The sequence below is a fragment of the Cherax quadricarinatus genome, unplaced genomic scaffold (genome assembly GCF_038502225.1).
Source record: "Cherax quadricarinatus isolate ZL_2023a unplaced genomic scaffold, ASM3850222v1 Contig205, whole genome shotgun sequence".
In the NCBI taxonomy this organism is placed as follows: Eukaryota; Metazoa; Arthropoda; class Malacostraca; order Decapoda; family Parastacidae; genus Cherax; species Cherax quadricarinatus.
Genome location: NW_027195231.1, coordinates 11,332 through 36,124, shown reverse-complemented (window position 1 = coordinate 36,124; position 24,793 = coordinate 11,332). Strand labels below are relative to the sequence as shown.

The window sequence follows — 24,793 nt, the reverse complement described above, 5'->3', positions numbered from 1 at the left end:
AACTAGAAGAACTTAGGATGAGAATGGAAGAGAAGATAGATATGGAAAGCAGGAAGTGGGAGGTGCAAGTCAAAGCAGCAGAGGCTAGGATACAGAGTTTAGAAGAGGAACTGAAAAATCTGAAACTGCCTAAAGAACTAAAGAACATTTTGGGATTGACATCAGAGACTGCTACCTCAGTCACAAATAAGGGGACTGTAGGAAAGAAGGAGCAAAAGTGCATGTAGAAGCTCTATCAGAGGAGACTGTAGTAAATGAAAGAGATAAGCTATATGTGGAGGCCCTAGCAGACCACAGCAGAGCCCAGGGAAAGCCGAGAAGGGGAAATGACAGGCCACTGAGCCCAAGTACATTAGCTAGTGAAACTGAAGAAAGGAAAGCTGTAATGGAGGAAATCAAATTGAATGAGGGGATACACAGGGATATGCAGTGGGAGAATGAAAGGGAGAGGTCAGTCTTTGTGTATGGGCTCCAGGAAGTTGAAGGGGAAACATATGAAGCAAGAAAACAAGGGGAAAAAAGCAATTGAAAGCATCATAAAAGCAATAAGAGAAGACGACATGACCCAGCTTGAAAATTTTCGGAGAATAGGGGGGGGTTTGCAAAAAAAAAATAACCTGGCCAGTGAAAGTGACCTTTAAGGCAGAATCGACTCGGAACAGGATCCTGCAGGAGAAAGCATGATTAAGGGACATGCCGGCATACAGGAAGGTGTATCTTGACCGCGACAGAACACAAGAAGAAAGGCAGAGACTGAGAGAGATGGTACAAAGGAGAAAGGAGGAAAGAGAGGGGATGGAGAAGACAGACAGGAGATCCCAGACACAGGAAGAAGACCAAAAACACAACTTCCTACAGAAGCCCGCCAATCAGGTGAACCCCAGTGCAACCGAACACTCTAAACCAAAACACTCATGCCATATCCAATGCCCCCACCCACTGCATTACAAACTCCACCCCCACAGCAACCACCCATAGTTCCTTATCAGGTCACTTACTTCCCCAACCCCAATATACCTCCCAGACCACAGTCTTAGAAAAGAAGTTGAAGGTGTGGTATACAAATGCAGATGGAATAACAAATAAGTATGAGGAGTGGCATGAAAGAATCAAGGAAACATCCCCAGACATAATAGCACTCACAGAAACATAACTCACCAGAATAATAACAGATTCAATCTTTCCGTCTGGATATCAAATCGTCAGGAAAGACTGAGGGAGGAGAGGGGGAGGAGCAGTTGCATTGCTCATTAAAAACCAGTGGGGTTTTGAGAAAATGGATGGAATGGATGGCACAGGTGAAAGAGACTACTTAGTAGGAACAATCCAGTCTGAGGGACATAAGGTGATAATTGCAGTAATGTACAACCCACCACAGAACTGCAGGAGGCCAAGAGAAGAATACGATGAGAGCAACAGAGCAATGATCGACACACTAGCCGAGGTGGCCAGGAGAGCACACATGGGGGAGCAAAGTTACTAGTTATGGGTGATTTCAATCACAAGGAGATTGACTGGGAAAACCTGGAGCCCAAAACATGGAGAGCAAAGATGATGGATGTGGTACTGGAAAACCTCATGCATCAACATGTTAGAGACACTACCAGAGAGGAGAGGATGGACCAGCAAGGCTGGACATTGTATTCACATTGAGTAGTTCGGACATCGAGGATAACATGTATGAAAAACCCCTGGGAGCTAGTGATCATATGGTTCTGTGCATCGACTACATAGTTGAGCTCCAAGTGGAGAGAGTAGCAGGAATAGGTTGGGAAAAACCAAACTATACATGAGGAACTTTCTGCAAGACATTCAGTGGGAGAGGGAACTGACAGGAAAACCAGTACAAGAAATGATCGACTATGTGGCAACAAAATGCAAAGAGGCAGAGGAGAGGTTTGTTCCCAAGGGAAGCAGAAATAATGGGAAGAACAGAACGAGGCAAAAACTAGGTGTACTAGAGAATGGAAAAGGTACAGAAGACAGAGAACTCGGGAAAATAAAGAGATTAGTCGATGAGCCAGAAAAGAATATGCACAGATAGGAAGGAAGGCTCAGCGACTATATGAAAATGACATAGCATCGAAAGTCTAGTCTGACCCGAAGCTGTTGTACAGCCACATCAGGAGGAAAACAACAGTCAAGGACCAGATAATCAGACTGAGAAAGGGTGATGGGGAGTTCACATGAAACGACCGAGAGGTATGTCAGGAGCTCAGCACGAGATTTAAAGAAGTATTTACAGCGGAAACAAGTAGGACTCCAGGAAATCAGAACAGGGGGGCACACCAGCAAGTGCTGGATGAGGTACATATAACCAAGGAGGAGGTGAAGAAGCTGCTATGTGAACTTGACACCTCAAAGGCGGTGGGACCAGACAACATCTCTCCGTGGATCCTTGAAGAGGGAGCAGAGATACTGTGTGAGCCATTAACAATGATCTTCAACACATCATTTGAAACTGGGCAACTCCCTGAGGTATGGAAGATGGCAAATGTAGTCGCAATTCTTAAAAAGGGCGACAGACATAAGGCACTAAACTACAGACCTGTATCACTAACGTGTATAGTATGCAAGGTCATGGAGAAGATCATCAGGAGGAGAGTGGTGGAGCACCTGGAAAGAAGCAAGTGTATAATTGACAACCAGCACGGTTTCAGGGAAGGAAAATCCTGTGTCACAAACCTACTAGAGTTTCGTGACAAGGTGACAGAAGTAAATCAAGAGAGAGAGAGGGGTGGATCGACTGCATTTTTTTGGACTGCAAGAAGGCCTTCGACACAGTTCCTCACAAGAGGTTACTGCAAAAGCTAGAGGATCAGGCACACATAACAGGAAAGGCACTGCAATGAATCAGAGATTACCTGACAGGGAGGCAACAACGAGTCATGGTACGTGACGAGGTGTCAGAGTGGGCGCCTGTAACAAGTGGGGTTCCACAGGGGTCAGTCCTAGGGCCTGTGCTGTTCTTGGTATATGTGAACGACATAACGGAAGGGATAGACTCAGAAGTGTCCTTGTTTGCAGATGATGTTAAGTTAATGAGAAGAATCAAATTGGATGAGGATCAGGCAGGACTACAAAGAGACATGGACAAGCTACAAGCCTGGTCCAGCAACTGGCTCCTTGAGTTTAATCCTGCCAAATGCAAAGTCATGAAGATTGGGGAAGGGCAAAGAAGACCACAGACACAATATAGTTTAGATGGCCAAAGACTGCAAACCTCACTCACGGAAAAAGATCTGGGGGTGAGTATAACACCGAGCATATTTCCTGAGGCGCACATCAATCAGATAACTGCTGCAGCATACGGGCGCCTGGCAAACCTACGGATAGCGTTCCGATACCTCAGTTAGGATTCGTTCAAGACTCTGTATACCATTTACGTCAGGCCCATACTGGAGTATGCAGCACCAGTTTGGAATCCAAACCTAGTCAAGCACGTCAAGAATTAGAGAACGTGCAAAGGTTTGCAACAAGACTAGTCCACGAGCTACGGGGATTGTCCTACGAAGAAAGGTTGAGGGAAATCTGCCTGACGACACTGGAGGACAGGAGGGTCAGGGGAGACATGATAACGACATATAAAATACTGTGCGGAATAGAAAAGGTGGACTAAGACGGGGTGTTCCAGAGAAAGGACACAGACACAAGAGGTCACAATTGGAAGTTGAAGACTCAGATGAATCAAAGGGATGTTAGGAAGTATTTCTTCAGTCATAGAGTAGTCAGGCCGTGGAATAGCCTAGAATGTGACGTAGTGGAGGCGGGAACCATACATAGTTTTAAGGCGAGGTATGATAAAGCTCATAGGGCAGGGAGAGACAGGACCGAGTAGCAATCAGCGAAGAGGCGGGGCCAGGAGCTATGACTCTACCCCTGCAACCACAAATAGGTGAGTACAAATAAGTGAGTACACACACACACACACACACACACACACACACACACACACACACACACACACACACAGACACACACACACACACACACACACACACACACACACACACACAGACACACACACACACACACACACACACACACACACACACACACACACACACACACACACACACACACACACACACACACACACACACACACACACACACACATACACACAGATCAGTCGAAGAACCAGAAACGAGTATGCACAGATGAGGAGGAGGCCCAGTTATAGTACGAAAAGAGCATAGCATTGAAAGTCAAGTCTGACCCGAAACTGCTGTATAGTCACATTAGGAGAAAGACAACAGTCAAAGACCAGGTGATCATGCCGAGGAAAGAAGGTGGGGACCTCACAAGAAACGATCAAGAGGTATGTGAGGAGCTCAACACGAGAGTTAAGGAAGTATTTACAGTAGAGACTGGAAGGACTCTGGGAAGACCGAACATAGGGGGATACCAACATGGGTTATAGCTACAAGTGTTGGATGACATACACACAACTGAGGAGGTGGTGAAGAAACTGCTAAGTAGCCTATATACCTCAGAAGCCGTGGGACCGGACATCTCTCCTTGGGTCTTTAGAGAGGGAACAGAAAAGCTATCTGTGCCTGTAACCACAATTTTCAACTCATCCCTTGATACTGGGCAACTACCTGAGGTATGGAATATGGCAAATGTAGTCCCCATTTTTAAGAAAGGGGACAGAAACGAGGCATTAAACTATAGACCAGTATCACTGACATGTATAGTATGCAAAGTCATGTAGAAGATTATGAGGAGGAGAGTGGTGGAGCACCTGGAACAAGATTATAAACGACAACCAGCACAGATTTATGGAAGGCAAATCCTGTGTCACAAACCTTCTAGAGTTTTATGACAAATTAACAGAAGTAAGACACAAGAGAGAGGGGTGGGTTGATTGTATTTACTTGGACTGCAGGAAGGCCTTTGACACAGTTCCTCACAAGAGATTAGTGCAGAGGTTCAGGTGCATATAATAGGAAGGGCACTGCAATGGATCAGAGAATACCTGACAGGGGGGCAACAATGAATCATGGTATGTGATGAGGTATCACAGTGGGCACCTGTGACGAGCGGGGTCCAACAGGGGTCAGTCCTAGAACCTGGAGTACACCTGGAGAGATTTCCAGGGGTTAACGCCCCAACGGCCCAGTCTGTGACCAGGCATAATGGTGGATAAGGGCCTGATCAACCAGGCTGCTACTGCTGGCCACACATAATCCAACATATGAGCCACAGTCCGGCTGGTCAGGTATTGAATTTAGGAGCCTGTCCAGTGCCTGCTTGAAGACAGTCATGGGTCTAATGGTTATCCCCCTGATATATGCTCAGAGGCAGTTGAGTAGTCTTGGGCCCCTGACACTTATTGTATTGTCTCTTATCGTGCTAGTGGCACCCCTGCTTTTCATTGGGGGAATATTGCATCGTCTGCCGAGTCTTTTGCTTTCGTAGGGAGTGATTTTCATGTGCAAGTTTGGTACTAGTCCTTCTAGGATTTTCTATGTATCTCTCCCGCCTGCGTTCCAGGGAGTACAGGTTCAGGAACTTCAAGCGCTCCCAGTAATTGAGGTTGTTTTTATCTCCGTTATGTGTTCCGTGAAGGTTTCTGTACATTTTGTAGGTCAGCAATTTCACCTGCCTTGAAAGGTGCTGTTAGTGTGCAGCAATATTCTAGCCTAGATAGAACAAGCGACCTGAAGATTGTCATCATGGTCTTGGCATCCCTAGTTTTGAAGGTTCTCATTATCCATCCTATCATTTTTCTAGCAGATGTGATTGATACAATGTTATGGTCCTTGAAGGTGAGATCCTCCGACATGATCACTCCCAGGTCTTTGACATTAGTGTCTCGCTCTATTGTGTGGTTGAAATTTGTTTTGTACTCCAATGAAGTTTTAATTTTCTCACGTTTTCTATATCGGAGTAATTCAAATTTCTCATCACTGAACTCCATATGCTATTTTTGGTATATGTGAACGACATAATGGAAGGGATAGACTCAGAAGTGTCCCTGTTCGCAGATGATGTGAAGTTAATGATGAGAATTAAATCAGATAAGGATCAGGCAGGACTTCAAAGAGACCTGGACAGGCTGGACACCTGGTCCAGCAACTGGCTTCTCGAATTCAACCCTGCCAAATGCAAAGTCATGAAGATCGGTGAAGGACAAAAATGACCGCAGACGGAGTATAGGCTAGGTGGCCAAAGACTACACACCACGCTCAAGGAGAAAGAACTTGGGGTGAGTATAACACCGAGCATGTCTCCAGAGGCACACATCAACCAGATAACTGTTGCAGCATATGGGCTCCTGGCAAACCTGAGAATAGCGTTCCAATACCTTAGTAAGGAATCATTCAAGACACTGTACACCGTGTACGTCAGGCCCATACTGGAGTATGCAGCACCAGTTTGAAACCCACACCTGGTCAAACACGTCAAGATATTAGAGAGTGTGCTAAGGTTTGCAACAAGGCTAGTTCCAGAACAAAAGGGAAAGTCCTACGAAGAAAATTTAAGGAAATCGGCCTGACGACACTGGAGGACAGGAAGGTTAAGGGAGACATGATAACGACATACAAAATACTATGTGGAATAGACAAGGTGGACAGAGACAGGATATTCCAGATAGGGGACACAGAAACAAGGGGTCACAATTGGAAGCTGAAGACTCAAACGAGTCACAGAGATGTTAGGAAGTAATTCTTAAGTCATAGGGTTGCCAGGAAGTGAAATAGCCTAGCAAGGGACGTAGTGGAGGCAGGATCCATACATAGCCTTAAGACGAGGTATGATAAAGCTCATGGAGCAGCAAGAGCGAAGACCTAGTAGCAGTCAGTGAAGAGTCAGGGCCAGGAGCTGAGTCTCGATCCCTGCAACCACAATTATGTGAGTACACACACAGAGGTACTATCCCTACACTGATCCATCTTCTAACCTGGCAGCAGTGTGGTGCAGGACGGCAGCATTGTGGTGCAGGACGGCAGCAGTGTGGTGCAGGACGGCAGCATGCCGGTAAGGGCGCGGCACTCAGCATGGCACTGATAAAACACAAACAAACAAATATTTAAAGAAAACTAAACAAATAAAACTATTAAAACTGATCCTCAAAAGTTGCAAGAATCACAAGAACATGGATTATTATTATTATTATTATTATTATTATTATTATTATTATTATTATTATTATTATTATTATTATTATTATTATTATTATTATTATTATTATTATTATTTTTATTATTATTATTATTATTATTATTATTATTATTATTATTATTATTATTATTATTATTATATTATTAACGTTCACAGGTCACAGAGTACAACTCTCAACCTTCACAGGTCACAGTGTACATCTCTCAACCTTCACAGGTCACAGAGTACAACTCTCAACCTTCACAGGTCACAGAGTACAACTCTCAACCTTCACAGGTCACAGTGTACAACTCTCAACCTTCACAGGTCACAGTGTACAACTCTCAACCTTCACAGGTCACAGTGTATATCTCTCAACCTTCACAGGTCACAGAGTACAACTCTCAACCTACACAGGTCACAGTGTACAACTCTCAACCTTCACAGGTCACAGTGTATATCTCTCAACCTTCACAGGTCACAGTGTACATCTCTCAACCTTCACAGGTCACAGTGTACATCTCTCAACCTTCACAAGTCACACTGTGCATCTTTCAAACTTCACAGGTCAGAGGGTAAATCTATCAACCTTCACAGGTCACAGTGTACATCTCTCAACCTTCACAGCTCAGAGTGTACATCTCTCAAACTTCAAAGGTCACATTGAACATCTGTCAACCTACACAGGTCAGAGTGTACATCTCTCAACGTTCACAGGTCACAGTGTAAGTATATTTGGGTACATGTGATTCATGTAATACAACTCTATCATTACCACTATGGACCTTGTAATACCACTCTATCATTACCATTGTGGACCTTGTAATACCACTCTATCATTACCATTGTGGACCTTGTAATACCTGTCTATTATTACCATTGTAGTCCTTGTAATAATTGTCTATTATTACCATTGTGGTCCTTGTAATACCTGTCTATTATTACCATTGTGGTCCTTGTAATAATTGTCTATTATTACCATTGTGGTCCCTGTAATACCTGTCTATTATTACCATTGTGGTCCTTGTAATACCTGTCTATCATTACCATTGTGGTCCTTGTAATACCTGTCTATTATTACCATTGTAGTCCTTGTAATAATTGTCTATTATTACAATTGTGGTCCTTGTAATACCTGTCAATTATTACCATTGTTGTCCTTGTAATACCTGTCTATTATTACCATTGTAGTCCTTGTAATAATTGTCTATTATTACAATTGTGGTCCCTGTAATACCTGTCTATTATTACCATTGTGGTCCTTGTAATACCTGTCTATCATTACCATTGTGGTTCTTCTAATACCTGTCTATTATTACCATTGTAGTCCTTGTAATAATTGTCTATTATTACAATTGTGGTCCTTGTAATACCTGTCTATTATTACCATTGTGGTCCTTGTAATACCTGTCTATTTTTACAATTGTGGTCCTTGTAATACCTGTCAATTATTAACATTGTGTTCCTTGTAATACTTGTCTATTATTAAGATTGTGGTCTTTTGTAATTCCTGTCTATTATTACCATTGTGCTCCTTGTCCTACCTGTTCATTATTACCATTGTGGTCCTTGTAATACCTGTCTATTATTACCATTGTAGTCCTTGTAATACCTGTCTATTATTACCATTGTGGTCCTTGTAATACCTGTCTATTATTACCATTGTGGTCCTTGTAATACCTGTCTATTATTACCATTGTAGTCCTTGTAATACCTGTCTATTATTACCATTGTGGTCCTTGTAATACCTGTCTATTATTACCATTGTGGTCCTTGTAATACCTGTCTATTATTACCATTGTAGTCCTTGTAATACCTGTCTATTATTACCATTGTGGTCCTTGTAATACCTGTCTATTATTACCATTGTGGTCCTTGTAATACCTGTCTGTTATTACCATTGTAGTCCTTGTAATACCTGTCTATTATTACCATTGTTGTCCTTGTAATACCTGTCTATTATTACCATTGTGGTCCTTGTAATACTTGTCTATTATTACCATTGAAGTCCTTGTAATACCTGTCTATTATTACCATTGTGGTCCATGTAATACCTGTCTGTTATTACCATTGTGGTCCTTGTAATACCTGTCTATTATTACCATTGTAGTCCTTGTAATACCTGTCTATTATTACCATTGTGGTCCTTGTAATACCTGTCTATTATTACCACTGTGGTCCTTGAAATGCCTGTCTATTATTACCATTGAAGTCCTTGTAATACTTGTCTATTATTAAGATTGTGGTCTTTTGTAATACCTGTCTATTATTACCATTGTGGTCCTTGTAATACCTGTCTATTATTACCATTGTGCTCCTTGTCCTACCTGTCCATTATTACCGTTGTGGCCATGTATTACCTGTCTATTATTACCATTGTGGTCCTTGTAATACCTGTCTATCATTACCATTGTGGTCCTTGTAATAGCTGTCTATCATTACCATTGTGGTCCTTGTAATACCTGTCTATTACTTCCTTTGTGGTCCTTTTAATACCTGTCTATTATTACCATTGTGCTCCTTGTCCTACCTGTCCATTATTACCGTTGTGGCCATGTATTACCTGTCTATTATTACCATTGTGGTCCTTGTAATACCTGTCTATCATTACCATTGTGGTCCTTGTAATAGCTGTCTATCATTACCATTGTGGTCCTTGTAATACCTGTCTATTATTACCATTTTACTCCTTGTAATACCTGTCTATTATTACCATTGTGTTCCTTGTAATACCTGTCTATTATTACCATTTTACTCCTTGTAATACCTGTCTATTATTACCATTGTGGTTCTTGTAATACCTGTCTATTATTACCATTGTGGTCCTTGTAATACCTGTCTATTATTACATTTGTGGTCCTTGTAATACCTGTCTATTATTACCATTGTAGTCCTTGTAATACCTGTCTATTATTAACATTGTGGTCCTTGTAATACCTGTCTATTATTACCATTGTAGTCCTTGTAATACCTGTCTATTATTAACATTGTGGTCCTTGTAATACCTGTCTATTATTACCATTGTGGTCCTTGTAATACCTGTCTATTATTACCATTGTGGTCCTTGTAATACCTGTCTATTATTACCATTGTGGTCCTTGTAATACCTGTCTATTATTAACATTGTGGTCCTTGTAATACCTGTCTATTATTAACATTGTGGTCCTTGTAATACCTGTCTATTATTACCATTGTAGTCCTTGTAATACCTGTCTATAATTAACATTGTGGTCCTTGTAATACCTGTCTATTATTAACATTGTGGTCCTTGTAATACCTGTCTATTATTACCATTGTAGTCCTTGTAATACCTGTCTATTATTAACATTGTGGTCCTTGTAATACCTGTCTATTATTACCATTGTGGTCCTTGTAATACCTGTCTATTATTACCATTGTGGTCCTTGTAATACCTGTCTATAATTAACATTGTGGTCCTTGTAATACCTGTCTATTATTAACATTGTGGTCCTTGTAATACCTGTCTATTTAAATAAGTTAGGTTATATAAATTGCTTAGTAAAACAAATCAATTTCAGTATTTAATAATAAATATACAAACCAAGTTTTTATTTGGGAATATTTTAAAGAAATATATAGAACTGTGTCAAAGACCCCAGTAGAACTACGTCAGTGACCCCAATGTAACTATATCAAAGACCCCAGTAGAACTACGTCAGTGACCCCAATGTAACTATATCAAAGACCCCAGTAGAACTACATCAGGGACCCCAATGGAACTATATCAAAGACCCCAGTAGAACTACGTCAGTGACCCCAATGGAACTATATCAAAGACCCCAGTAGAACTACGTCAGTGACCCCAATGGAACTATATCAAAGACCCCAGTAGAACTACATCAGTGACCCCAATGGAACTATATCAAAGACCCCAGTAGAACTACGTCAGTGACCCCAATGGAACTATATCAAAGACCCCAGTAGAACTACGTCAGTGACCCCAATGGAACTATATCAAAGACCCCATTAGAACTACGTCAGTGACCCCAATGGAACTATATCAAAGACCCCAGTAGAACTACATCAGTGACCCCAATGGAACTATATCAAGGACACCAATGGAACTACGTCAGTGACCCCAATGGAACTACATCATAGACCCCAGTAGAACTAAGTCAGTGAACCCAATGGAACTATATCAAAGACACCAATGGAACTACGTCAGTGACCCCAATGGAACTATATCAAAGACACCAATGGAACTACGTCAGTGACCCCAATGGAACTATATCAAAGACACCAATGGAACTACGTCAGTGACCCCAATGGAACTATATCAAAGACCCCAGTAGAACTAAGTCAGTGAACCCAATGGAACTATATCAAAGACACCAATGGAACTACGTCAGTGACCCCAATGGAACTACATCAAAGACCCCAGTAGAACTAAGTCAGTGAACCCAATGGAAGTATATCAAAGACACCAATGGAACTACATCAGTGACCCCAATGGAACTACATCAAAGACCCCAGTAGAACTAAGTCAGTGAACCCAATGGAACTATATCAAAGACACCACTGGAACTACGTCAGTGACCCCAATGGAACTACATCAAAGACCCCAGTAGAACTAAGTCCTTAGAACCCCCCCCCCCCGTGAACGTACTCAACTCACTTTTCCGCAGTAAGATTGGCCAGTTATGCTGACAGGAAAGAGAAGTCTAGTTCTGTGAGCTTGACAGTACCCGGTAGCACATCAGAAGCTGCGTTGGTCTTGCTCTCCCTCAGTCCAAATGAATTCATGCCAGTTTTCTGGCAGCTCGAGTGTCACGTGTTCTCCTGATGACCTCTGAGATGTAACTGAACTGGCTAGTATTTCTTAACTGACTTTATTCTAATTTTGAACCACTAGCTCTAGCTAATACTATTATAATAAATCTAATTCTAACTAGGTCATAAAACTGTATTAATAATTTCTGCGGTTATTCACTACTTTGTGTATCTACGTAAATCTTCCTGGAATGATAGATATTATATACAAATGTTTAGTGTATGAGTATATTAATGGCTCTTAAAACTTGAGCACTTTGAAAGGTTTTGTGGAATATTTTGGTAGGTCAAAATAGTCTCCACATACTATATATATTGCTTAAGTCAGTTTGTCCTAAATAATACCTAGTGGAAATCCTTCATCTGTACGCTAAACCATGCTAAACTACTAGCAGAAAAAAGTAAGTGTTTTTTACGTACACATGAACATACAAATTATCATACACAGTAACAGATGTGTAAATTATCCCCCAGGATAACACAAAATAGTCAAATGGAATTATTTCTTTTAAGATAACTGATTTGTCATTATTATCAAGGTCTTGTCATTACCTTTGTAACTTGTTCATGACTCTGACCAGATCTACAAGGAGTTCATTACCTTTGTAACTTGTTCATGACTCTGACCAGATCTACAAGGAGTTCATTACCTTTGTAACTTGTTCATGACTCTGACCAGATCTACAAGGAGTTCATTACCTTTGTAACTTGTTCATGACTCTGACCAGATCTACAAGGAGTTCATTACCTTTGTAACTTGCTCAGCTATCATAACTTTTGGAGACCAGTCCCTGGGCTATTATGTACCTATGAATGGGTACGGGGTGGATAATAAAGATATTAATTAAACTAACTAACTGGATTAAAGTTCTGAGTACATGTACTTTAAAAATCTAGAGGTGGAAACATTACGATATGTTTCCTTAAAACACCTACTGTCTATTTCACATAGCAGTGAAATGGGTGCATGGATGTTAAACACCTTACACCTGCTGTCCATGTTCACCTAGCAGCAAAATGGGTATGTGGGTGATATATACCTTACAAATGCTGTTTATGTTCATATAGCAGTAAAATGGGTACCTCGGAGTTAGTTTACATCTGCTATGAATGTTCACCTAGCAGAAAAATGGGTACCTGGGTGTTAGAAATCTTACACCTGCTGTTTATGTTCACCTAGCAGTAAAATGGGAACCTTCGTGTTAGAAACCTTACACCTCTTGTCTATGTTCACCTAGAAGAAAAATGGGTACATGGATGTTAGACATCTTATGCCTACTGCCTATGTTCACCTAGCAGTAAAATGGGTACCTGAGTTTTAGACACCTTACACGTGGTGTCTATGTTCACCTAGAAGTAAAATTGGTACCTAGGTGTTAGACACCTTACACCTCCTGTCTATGCTCACCTACAAGTAAAATGGGTTCCTGAGTGTTAGACACCTTGCACGTGCTGTTTATATTCACCTATCAGGAAATTGGGAACCTGGACATTAGATATCTTACCGCTGCTGTCTATGTTCACCTAGCACCTAGAGGCTTATAAAAGGAGCAAAGGCGAAGCACTATTGCTCAAAAATTGAAGAGTATAAGCATAACCCCAGAAAGCTCTGGCAACAACTAAAACAGTTGGGGTATAGCCATAAGCCAGTAGATAGGTCTAACATAGTACTCACTATCGATAATGAGGTATGCCACGAAACATCTAAGGTGGCAAATTGCTTTAATTCCTACTACACATCTGTTGCATCAACACTAGTAAGTAAACTACCAGCTGCATCAAATACCTTTAACACAGACTCTGATAAGTTTCAAACATACCATACCAATAAAGGGGTAACCCCAAACAGTTGTCAACTAGTAAGTGTATCTCATGACTTCATTCAAAAAGAACTAAGCAGGTTAAACGCAACTAAGAGCACAGGCCCTGATAACATCCCGTCTAAGTTCCTAAAAGATGGTGCTTCTGAACTGTCAATCCCTATTGCTCACATAATAAATCTATCAATAACCACTAATACCGTACCGGAGGGGTTCAAGGAGGCCAGAGTTACTCCTATCTTCAAGAAAAATAATAGGTCTGTTAGTATACTCAGTATAATATCTAAAATTCTGGAGAGGGCAGTGTATTCTCAAGTAGTTAAGTACCTTAATGACAACAGCATTCTCCATAGCTATCAATCGGGCTTTAGAAGATCCTACTCAACCGATACCTCCCTTATTAATCTGATGGATTACCTGAGAACTGAAATGTCAAAAGGGAACCTCATAGATATGGTAACCTTAGACCTGTAAAAGGCCTTCGATACTGACAACCACAATATATTATGTAAGAAACTTCAAGCTATCGGTATAGGTTCTGTAGACTGGTTTAAGTCCTACCTTAGCAACAGGAGAGAAATAGTTAAAATCAACAAAACAGAATCAGAACCCCTGCCGATAACATGTGGAGTTCCCCAAGGTAGTATTCTGGGTCCCTTACTATTCTTATGTTATGTCAATGATATGCCTATCAGTGTCAAGTGCAAACTCCTACTGTATGCAGATGACAGCGCTCTGTTAGTGACAGGTAAAGACCCACAAGATATTGCTAATGTTTTAACACTGGAACTGGAGTCCTGCAGCAAATGGTTAGTAGACAACAAACTATCATTACACCTAGGGAAAACTGAAGCCATTCTCTTTGGAACGAAACATAAACTGAGAAGGGTAAATAATTTTAATGTTCAGTGTAATGGGGAGTCCATCACTTTGGTTTCATCAGTAAAATATCTGGGAATCCCCTTTGACCCATGCATGTCAGGAGAATTGATAGGGAACAGTGTAGTAAAGAAAGCGAATGCCAGACTGAAGTTCCTGTATAGACAAGCACAGTGTCTACCTACTGAGGCTCGCAGGACCCTATGTCTAGCCCTTATACAATGCCATATGGATTACGCTTGCTCTTCTTGGTACTCTGCCTTGACAAAAAAAACTGAAAGATAGACTGCAAATCACCCAGAACAAAATCGTAAGATTCATCCTGGGGCTGGGACCAAGAGAACATGTAGGCCAGGATGAATTACAGCAGTTGGATATGCTGAATGTTGAAGACAGAGTAAAACAACTGAAGCTAAATCATGTCTATAAAATTGCTCACGAACAGTGTCCAGAATATCTTGCTGTCAATTTTGTCAAGGTTGGGAACCAAAGCAATCATAGTACTAGGGGGAGAGAGCACAACTTTGTAGTACCCACAGTCAGTGGCCAGGCGTCAAACACCTTTTATTGTACAGCAATAAAGGAATGGAACAGACTACCCGCACATGCCAAAGCCAGTCATAGCATGAACCAGTTCAAGAAGACTGCCAAAAAGTGTCTGATGAATGAAGCTACAGAAAGGGAGGGGAATGATTTTCTATTTTTTAGCTAAAATACGTGTAAATTTTACCTTATCCCTAGTAATGACCCTCGTATTGTAGATAGTCTTAATGACCCTCGTGTAGTAGATAGTCTTTTTAGTATGATAATAAGATGTTATCTTCATTGTAGAATAATAAGAAAATATTATAACCTTTATATTATAATAATAAGGTAAAAGGACCCCAACGGAAATAAGTCACTCTGTCTGACTTTTTTGGGTTATCCCAGGTTCTCTACACATATGCTGCTATGTATGATAATTCTATGTAAGTGTATTTGTGTATACCTGAATAAATTTACTTACTTACTTACTTAGCAGTAAAATGGGTACCCGGGTGTTAGATACCTTACCCCTGCTGTCTACAGTCACATAGAAGTAAAATGGGTACCTGTGTGTTAGACACTTTACACCTGCTGTCGAGGTTCACATAGCAGTATAATGGGTACCTGGGTGTTAGACACCTTACAACTACTGTCTATGTTCACCTAGCAGTAAAATTGGTACCTGAGTGTTAGACACCTTACACCTACTGTCTATATTCACCTAGCAGTAAAATGGGTACCTGGGTGTTAGACACCTTACACCTGGTGTCTATGTTCATCTAACAATAAAATGGGCACCTGGTTGTTAGACACTTCACACCTACTCTGTTTACGTAGCAGCAAAATGGGCACCTGGGTGTTAGACACCCTACATGTGGGTACTAGTGTGTTAGACACCTTGCATCTGATGTCTATGTTCACTTAGTAGTAAAATGGATTCCAAAATGTGAGATACTACACACCTACTCTACATGTTCAACTAGCAGTGAAATGGGTACATTGGTGTTAGACACTATACACTTGCTGTCTATGTTCACCTAGCAGTAAAATGGTTACCTGGATGTTAGTTCATCAAGCAGTAGAATGGGTACCTGGATGTTAGACACTTTACACCTGCTGTCTATGGTCACCTAGCAGTAAAATGGATACCTGAGTTTTAGACACCTTACACATGCTGTCTATGTTCACCTAGCAGTAAAATTGGTACCTAGGTGTTAGACACTTTACACCTGCTGTCTATGTTCAACTAGCAGTAAAATGGGTACCTGGGTGTTATATACCTTATATCTGCTCTCTATATTCACCTATCAGTGAAATGGGTACCTTGGTGTTAAACACCTCACAACTGCTATTTATGGTCACCTAGCAGTAAAATGGGTGTCTGGGTGATAGATACCTTATACCTGCTTCTACGTTCACCTAGCAGTAAAATGAGTACATAGTGTTAGATACCTTACACCTGTTGTTTCCGTTCACGTAACAGTAAAATGGGGAACTCTTTGAAAGACACCTTACAACTGCTATCTATATTCACCTAGGAGTTAAATAGGTACCTGGGTGGTAGACACCTTACTCGTGCTCTATATATTCACCTAGCAATACAATAGTTACCTGCGTGTTAGACACTTTACACCTGCTGTGTATGTTCACCAAGCAGTTAAATGGGTACCTGGGTGTTAGACACCTTACTCATGCTGTCTATGTTCACCTAGCAGTAAAATAGGTACCTGGGTGTAGACACCTTATACCTGCTGCCTATGTTCACCTAGCAGTAAAATGGGTTCCTGTGTGATCGATACCTTAAATCTTCTATGTTCACCTAGCAGAAAAATGGGTACCTGGACGGTAGACACCTTACACCTGCTGTCTCTGTTCACCTAGCATTGAAATGGGTGCCTGGGCATTAGACACCTTACACTTGCTGACTATGTTCACTTAGCAGTATAATGGGTACCATGGTGTTAGACACTTTTCACCTGCTCTCTGTGTTCACCTAGCAGTAAATTGGGTATATGGGTGTTAGACACTTTACACCTGCTGTCTATGCTCACCTAGCAGTAAAATGGGTACATAAGTGTTAGACACCTTTTATCTGATTTCTTGAGTGTTACACACCCTACACGTGCTGTGCATATTCACCTATCAGAAAAATGGGTACCCGTGTGTTAGACACCTTACATATGTTGTGTATGTTCACCTAACAGTAAAATGGGAACCTAGGTGATAGATACCTTACACCTGCTGTCTATATTCACCTAACAGTAAAATTGGTATCTGAGTGTTAGATACCTTACACCTACTCTATATGTTCAACTACAAGTGAAATGGGTACATGGGTGTTAGACACCATGCACTTGCTATCTATGTTCACCTAGCAGTAAAATGGTTACCTGGACGATAGTTAACCTAGCAGTAGAATGGGTACATGGATGTTAGACACCTTACACCTGTTGTCTATGGTCACATAGCAGTAAAATGTGTACTGATTTTTAGACACCTTACACCAGCTGTCTATGTTCACCTAGCAGTAAAATGGGAACCTAGGTGATAGATACCTTACATCTGCTGTATATATTCACCTAGCAGAAAATTGGGTACCTGGGAGTTAGACACCTTACACCTGCTGTCTATGTTCACCTATCAGTAAAATGGGAACCTTTGTGTTAGATAACTTACACCTGCTGTCTATATTCACCTAACAGTAAAAAGCGTTCCTGGGTGTTAGACACCTCACACGTGCTATTTATGTTCACACAGCAGTAAAATGGGTATCTGGGTGATAGACACCTTACACCTGCTTCTATGACCACCTAGCAGTAAAATGAGTACCTTGGTGTTAGATACCTTACACCTGTTGTCTCTGTTCACCTAGGAGTAAAATGGGGACCTGGGTGAGAGACACCTTACACCTGCTGTCTATATTCACCTAGAAGTTAAATGGGTACCTGGGTGTTAGACACCTTACACGTGCTCTCTATATTCACCTAGCAAAAAAATGGGTACCGGGATGTTTGACACTTTACACCTGCTGTCTATGTTTACCTAGGATTAAAATGGGTACCAGGGCATTAGACCCCTTACACCTGCTGTCTATGTTCACATAGCAGTAAAATGGGTACCTGGGGATTAGACACAATACAATGCTGTCTAAATGCACCTAGGAGTATAACGGGTACCAGGGTGTTAGACATCTAACACCTGCTCTCTATGCTCACCTTGGATAAAATGGTTACCTGGGAGTTAGTTCTCCTTGCAGTAAAATGGATACATGGATCTTAGGCTCCTTACATCTGCTGTACATGATCACCTATTTGTAAATTTGGTACCTGTGTGCTAGACATTTAACCCCTGCTCTCTATGTTCAAGTAGCAGTAAAGTGGGTACCTGAGTGTTAGACACCTTACACCTGCTTTCTATGATCACCTAGCAGTTAAATGGGTACCTGGGTGTTAGACAACTTTCACCTCCTTTGTTCACCTAGAAGTAAAATGAGTACCTGGCTGTTATACACCTCACACCTGCTGTCTATATTCACCCAGCAGTAAAATGTGTACCTGCATGTTAGACAACTTACACCTGCTGTCTATGTTCACTTAGTAGTAAAATGGGTTCATAATTGTTAGACACTTTACAACTGCTCTCCATGTTCACCTAGCAGTAAATTGGGTACTTGGTTACTAGACATTTTACACCTGCTGTTTATGTTCACCTAGCAACAAAATTGGCAAATGGGTGTTAGACACTTTACATCAGCTGTCTATGGTCACTTAGCAGTAAATTTGGTACCTTAGTGTTAGACACCTTACACCTGCTGTCTATGTTCACATAGCATTAAAATGGGAAGCTGGGTGTTAGACACCTTACACCTGCTATGTTCACCTAGCAGTGAAATGTGTACCGGGGTGTTAGACACCTTACACCTGCTGTCTATGTTCATTTAGCAGTATAATGGGAACCTGGTTGATAGACACCTTACACCTGCTGTCTATGTTCACCTAGCAGTAAAATGGGTATATCGAAGTTAGACACGGTACAACGGCTGTCTATGTTCACCTAGCAGTAAAATGGGTACCTATGTTTTAGACATCTTACTCCTGGTGTCTATTCTCATACAGCAGTAACATGGGAACCTGGGAGCTGAACACCTTACACCTGCTATCTATGTTCACCTAGTAGTAAAATGTGTACCTAGGTGTTAGACACTCACCACCTGCTATCTACGTTCACCTAGGAGAAAATTGTTACCTGAGAATTACATGCCTTACACCTACTGTCTATGTTCAACTAGCAGTGAAATGGGTACCTGGATGTCAGACACCTTACACCTGCTGACTATGTTCACCTATCAGTAAGATGGTTACCTGGATGTTAGCTCACCTATCAGTAGAATGGGTACCTGGATCTTAGACACCTTACACCTGCAGAATGTGTTCACCTAGCAGTAAATTGAGTACCTAGGTGATATACATTTTACCTCTACTGTCTATGTTTACGTAGCAGTAAAATGGGTACCTGTGTGTTAAGGGGAATCTCCTTAAAAAATATTCGACGTCTTTATTTATGAACCGATTACATTCATTTTTGGTGTACTATTAGAAGCTTATATCGAGTATGCTCTGCTGAAGTTGGTGTTTCGCTCTATTTTGTGGCCAGAGTTTGTTTTGTACTCTGATGAAGATTTAATTTCCTCGTGTTTACCATATCTGAGTAATTGAAATTTCTCATCGTTGAACTTCATATTGTTTTCTGCAGCCCACTGAAAGATTTGGTTGATGTCCGCCTGGAGCCTTGCAGTGTCTGCAATGGAAGACACTGTCATGCAGATTCGGGTGTCATCTGCAAAGGAAGACACGGTGCTGTGGCTGACATCCTTGTCTATGTCGGATATGAGGATGAGGAACAAGATGGGAGCGAGTACTGTGCCTTATACCTGCTTCTATGTTCACCTAACAGTAAAATGGGTACCTGAGTGTTAGACACTTTACACCTGCTGTCTATATTCACTTAGCAGTAAAACGGGTACCTGGGTGTTAGACATCTTACACCTTCTGTCTATGTTCACCTAGCAGTAAAATGGGCACCTGAGCATAACAAACCTTACACATGATGTCTATGTTCACCTAGTAGTAAAATGGGTTCCTAGGTGTTAGGCACTTTACACCTGCATGGATATGTTCTCCAAGTAGTAAAATGGCACATAGGTGTTAGACATCTTACTCCTGCTGTCTTTCTTCACCTAGCAGTTAAATGGGTACCTAAGTGATAGACACCTTACAGATGCAGTCTATGTTCACCTAGTAGTAAAATGGGTACCTCGGGATTAGACATCTTACAATACTGTCTATATTCACATAGGAGTAAAACGGGTACCTGGGTGTTAGACATCTTATACCTACTGTCTATGTTCACCTAACAGTAAAATGGGTTCCTGAGTGTTAGACATCTTACACCTGCTTTCCATTTCTACCTAGCAATAAAATGGGTAACTTAGTGTTAGACACTTTACACCTACTGTCTATGTTCATCTAGCACTAAAATATGTACCTGTGTGTTAGATACCTTACACCTGCTGTCTATATTCAGCTAGCAGTAATAAGGGTACCTGGGTTTTAGACACCTTATACATGTTGTCTATGTTCAATTAGCAATAAAAGGGGTAACTTTTTGTTAGATACCTTCCACCTGCTATCTCTGTTCACGAAAAAGTAAAATGACCACATCGGTGATCGACACATAACACCTGCTGTCTATGTTCACCTAGCAGTAAATTGGGTACCTGAGTGTTAGACACCTTACACATGCTGTACACATTCAAATAGCAGTATAATGGGTATGTGGGTGTCAGACACTTTAAACCTTCTGTCTATGTTCACCTAGCAGTAAAATGTATAACTGGATGTTAGACACCTTTCACCTGTTTTCTATATTCATTAAGCAGTAAAAGGGGAACCTGGGTTTTAGACACCCATCATGTGCTGTCTATATTCACCTAGCAGAAAAGTGGGTACCGGAGTGTTAGACACCTTATGTCTTCTCTCTATGTCCACCAAGTAGTAAAATGGGTTCCAAAGTGTTAGACACTTTTCACCTGCTGTCTGTGTTCACCTAGCAGTAGAATGTGTCCCTGGATGTTAGACACCTTACACGTACTCTCTATATTCACCTAGCATTAAAATGGGTACCTGGGCATTAGACACCTTACAGATGCTGTCTATGTTCACCTAGTAGTCAAATGGTTACCTGGGTGTTAGTTCTCCTAGCAGTAAAATGGGTACCTAGAGGTTAGACACCCTACACATGCTGCATATGTTCACCTAGCAGTAAAATGGGTACATGGGTGCTAGACACCTTACACCTGCTGTCTATGTTCACCTAGTAGTAAAATGGGTTCCTAGGTGTTAGACATCTAACCCCTGCTGTCTATGTTCACCTAGCAGTTTGTTGGGTTCTTGGTAATAGATGTCTTACTACTGCTGTTTATGTTCAACTAGCAGCAAAATCGGTACCTGGGTGTTAGACACTTTACACCTGCTGTCTATGGTCACCTAACATTAATTTGGTACATTAGTGTTATACACCTTACACCTGCTGTCTATGTTCACCTGGCTGTAAAATGTGTACCTAGGTGTTAGTTCAACTATCAGTAAAATGGGTACCTGGTGTTAAAACACCATTCACCTGTTGTCTATTCACCAAACAGTTTAATGGGTACCTGTTTGTTAGACACCTTACACCTGCTGTCTATGGTCACCTAACAGTAAAATGGGTACAAGAGTTTTAGACAACTTACACCTGCTGTCTATGTTCACAGAGCAGTAAAACGGGAACCTGGGTGTTAGATACTCTACACCTTCTGTCTATATTCACCTACCACTAAAAAGGGTACCTGTGTGTTAGACACCTCACACCTACTATTTATGTTCACCTAGCAGTAAAACGGGTGTCTGGGTGATAGATCCCTTACACCTTCTTCAATGAACACCTAGCAGTAAAATGAGTACATGGGTGTTAGATACTTTACACCTGTTGTCTCTGTTCACCTAGCAGTAAAATGTGGACCTCTGTGAAAGCTATCTTACATATGCTGTCTATGTTCTCCTAGCAGTTAAATGGGTACCTAGGTGTTAGACACCTTACATATGCTCTCTATATTCACCTAGCAATAAAATGGGCACCTGAGTGAGAGACACCTTACACCTGATGTCTATGTTCACCTAGCAGTAAAATGGGTACCTGGGTGTTAGACTCCTTATACCTGCTGCCTATGTTCACTTATCAGTAAAATGGGTACCTGGCTGGTAGACACCTTACACCTGGTGTCTATGTTCACCTAGCAGTAAAATGAGTGAAGAGTTTGAAAACCAATTGTGGAGGCTAGTGTTTTTATACTGTAGTTTTGAAATGTTTTAGTCTCAGTTATTGAACTATACACGCTGACCCAATGTGTGGACACACTCTTTTGAGTTTTAAAATCCTTCTGAGAGTTTCTCCAGGAATACCCAGTTCCAAGGATGTCCTCTGCAACCGGACTCAAGGTCTGGACACACCAGGCTCCACAACTGTGCTTCACCTCCTTCATGACTAGTCTTCAACTCCAAGGCTGAGGGACTGATTAATTAATCTCATGTGCATATCTTTTTACATGTCCTTGCACTGATAAAGCCACTGGATGACGAAACGTCTATAAATATAAATACCCAGATGTTGTACATGTATCTAAGTCTCCATAGTGTGGGTACTGTTTTTCAGTATTGTACGGGTTCTGGGTATCAGTGGCCCAGCTTCAGAACCTAATGGTACGTACCAACGTTGTTGACCGTGTGAGTAAAATATAATTCTGCAACAATACGTGATTAATATAAAAGTTGCATGCAATAGCACTCTTATATTTACTGAGCTGATATTAGATAATTTACACTATGTCTGATAACTGTACCTATGTGTACCTGTGTCTACACAAACTTAAGAGGTAAACCCACAAGGGCTATGGAGTGTGTAGAGATTTGTTATCCAGAGTCACAACTGCGTAGTACGGACATGTGGCTACTTCGACCATCATACAGGTCCACATATGTGGTAATTACAGTGAGTCCACACAACAGCTGTTACATTTGAAAGGTTTCATCCAGGTGTCCCGTGGCTGGGTTGGTAGCGCACTCGATTCACACACTGAGGTCCGGGGTTCGATCCCCGGTATGGGTGATAACATTAGGGAGTGTTTCCTTATGACACTATTATTATTATTATCATTATTATTATAATTATTATTATTATTATTAGTAGTAGTAGTAGTATCATTATTATAATTATAATTATCATAATTATTTTCAAAATAACTATCATAATTATTATCATTATTATAATTATTATTTTAATGCTTGTGTAAAGAACGTGAGGACATAAACCCGTAAGGGTCACATAGTATCCTACAAGCGGGAGACACTAAAGTTTAACCAAAGGGAGGGAGGGGAAGAACAGATCCAGTTCCTCTGATCAAGAGCCTCTCTTAACCTCCCACTCCCCCTATAAAAAATATTCCGTCCTTATGGGAAAAAATCGAATATATTCCAAACAACATACGAGGCTGTTATCACACGTATTACAGGTGTTGTTGGGTGTTACAGGTGTTGTTGGGTGTTACAGGTGTTGTTGGGTGTTTACCGGTGTTGTTGGGTGTTACAGGTGTTGTTGGGTGTTTACCGGTGTTGTTGGGTGTTACAGGTGTTGTTGGGTGTTACAGGTGTTGTTGGGTGTTTACCGGTGTGTTAACATCTTAATAATAATTATCACAAGTGTTACAGGTGTTGTTGGGTGTTTACCGGTGTGTTAACATCTTAATAATAATTATCACAGTGTTACAGGTGTTGTTTGGTGTTTACCGGTGTGTTAACATGTTAATAATCATTATCATAAGTATTACAGGTGTTGTTGGGTGTTTACCGGTGTGTTAACATGTTAATAATATTTATCACAGTGTTACAGGTGTTGTTGGGTGTTTAACGGTGTGTTAACATGTTAATAATAATTATCACACCTATTACAGGTGTTGTTGGGTGTTTAACGGAATGTTAACATGTTAATAATCAATATCACAAGTGTTACAGGTGTTGTTGGGTGTTTAACGGTGTGTTAACATATGTTAAAATGTTTATAATCACCTGAGGTGAGGCGCTGGACGACCTGATGTTAAAAACTGGTTAAATTAGGAAGAGAAAGTTAAGTGAGGAGCGACAACCTCCTCCCTCCTCGACCTTCAGTCACACACTGACTAATTATCACGTATCTCAATTATTTTATATTTCATAATTTGTATTATAATTTACATGAATTATAGGAGAGTTTATTGTGTATATTTTGTAGATTCTGTTTATTAGTATACCTGGGGCATATCTGGTCACAGACCGGTCTGAGACCAGGCCTCAAGGTAAATCAGGGTCTGATCAACTATGCTGTTAGTGTTGGCCGCACTCAGCCCGACATTGGAATCACAACCCGGTTGCCAGGTACTGAATATAGGTGCCAGTCCAGTGATATCTTGAAGACAACCAGGAGTCTTGAAGACAACCAGGAGTCTTGAAGACAACCAGGAGTCTTGAAGACAACCAGGAGTCTTGAAGACAACCAGGAGTCTTGAAGACAACCAGGAGTCTTGAAGACAACCAGGAGTC

At 41.1% G+C, this 24,793-nt stretch overlaps 1 protein-coding gene across 2 annotated transcripts in view; it reads right to left on the bottom strand.

Annotated features, from left to right (window-relative positions):
- Positions 1 to 24,392, bottom strand: part of LOC128702521 (alpha-aminoadipic semialdehyde synthase, mitochondrial-like) — a 187,210-nt gene extending 162,818 nt beyond the window's left edge. For both annotated transcript variants that reach the window (XM_070080185.1, XM_070080186.1), the window contains exons 1-2: positions 24,284 to 24,392; positions 6,911 to 7,013 (exon numbers count right to left, since the gene is read on the bottom strand). In XM_070080185.1, the coding sequence (XP_069936286.1) occupies positions 6,911 to 7,009 (99 nt within the window). In that variant the 5' untranslated portion in view covers positions 7,010 to 7,013; positions 24,284 to 24,392. The remainder of the gene's footprint in view (positions 1 to 6,910; positions 7,014 to 24,283) is intronic.
- Positions 24,393 to 24,793: the final 401 nt, after the last annotated feature.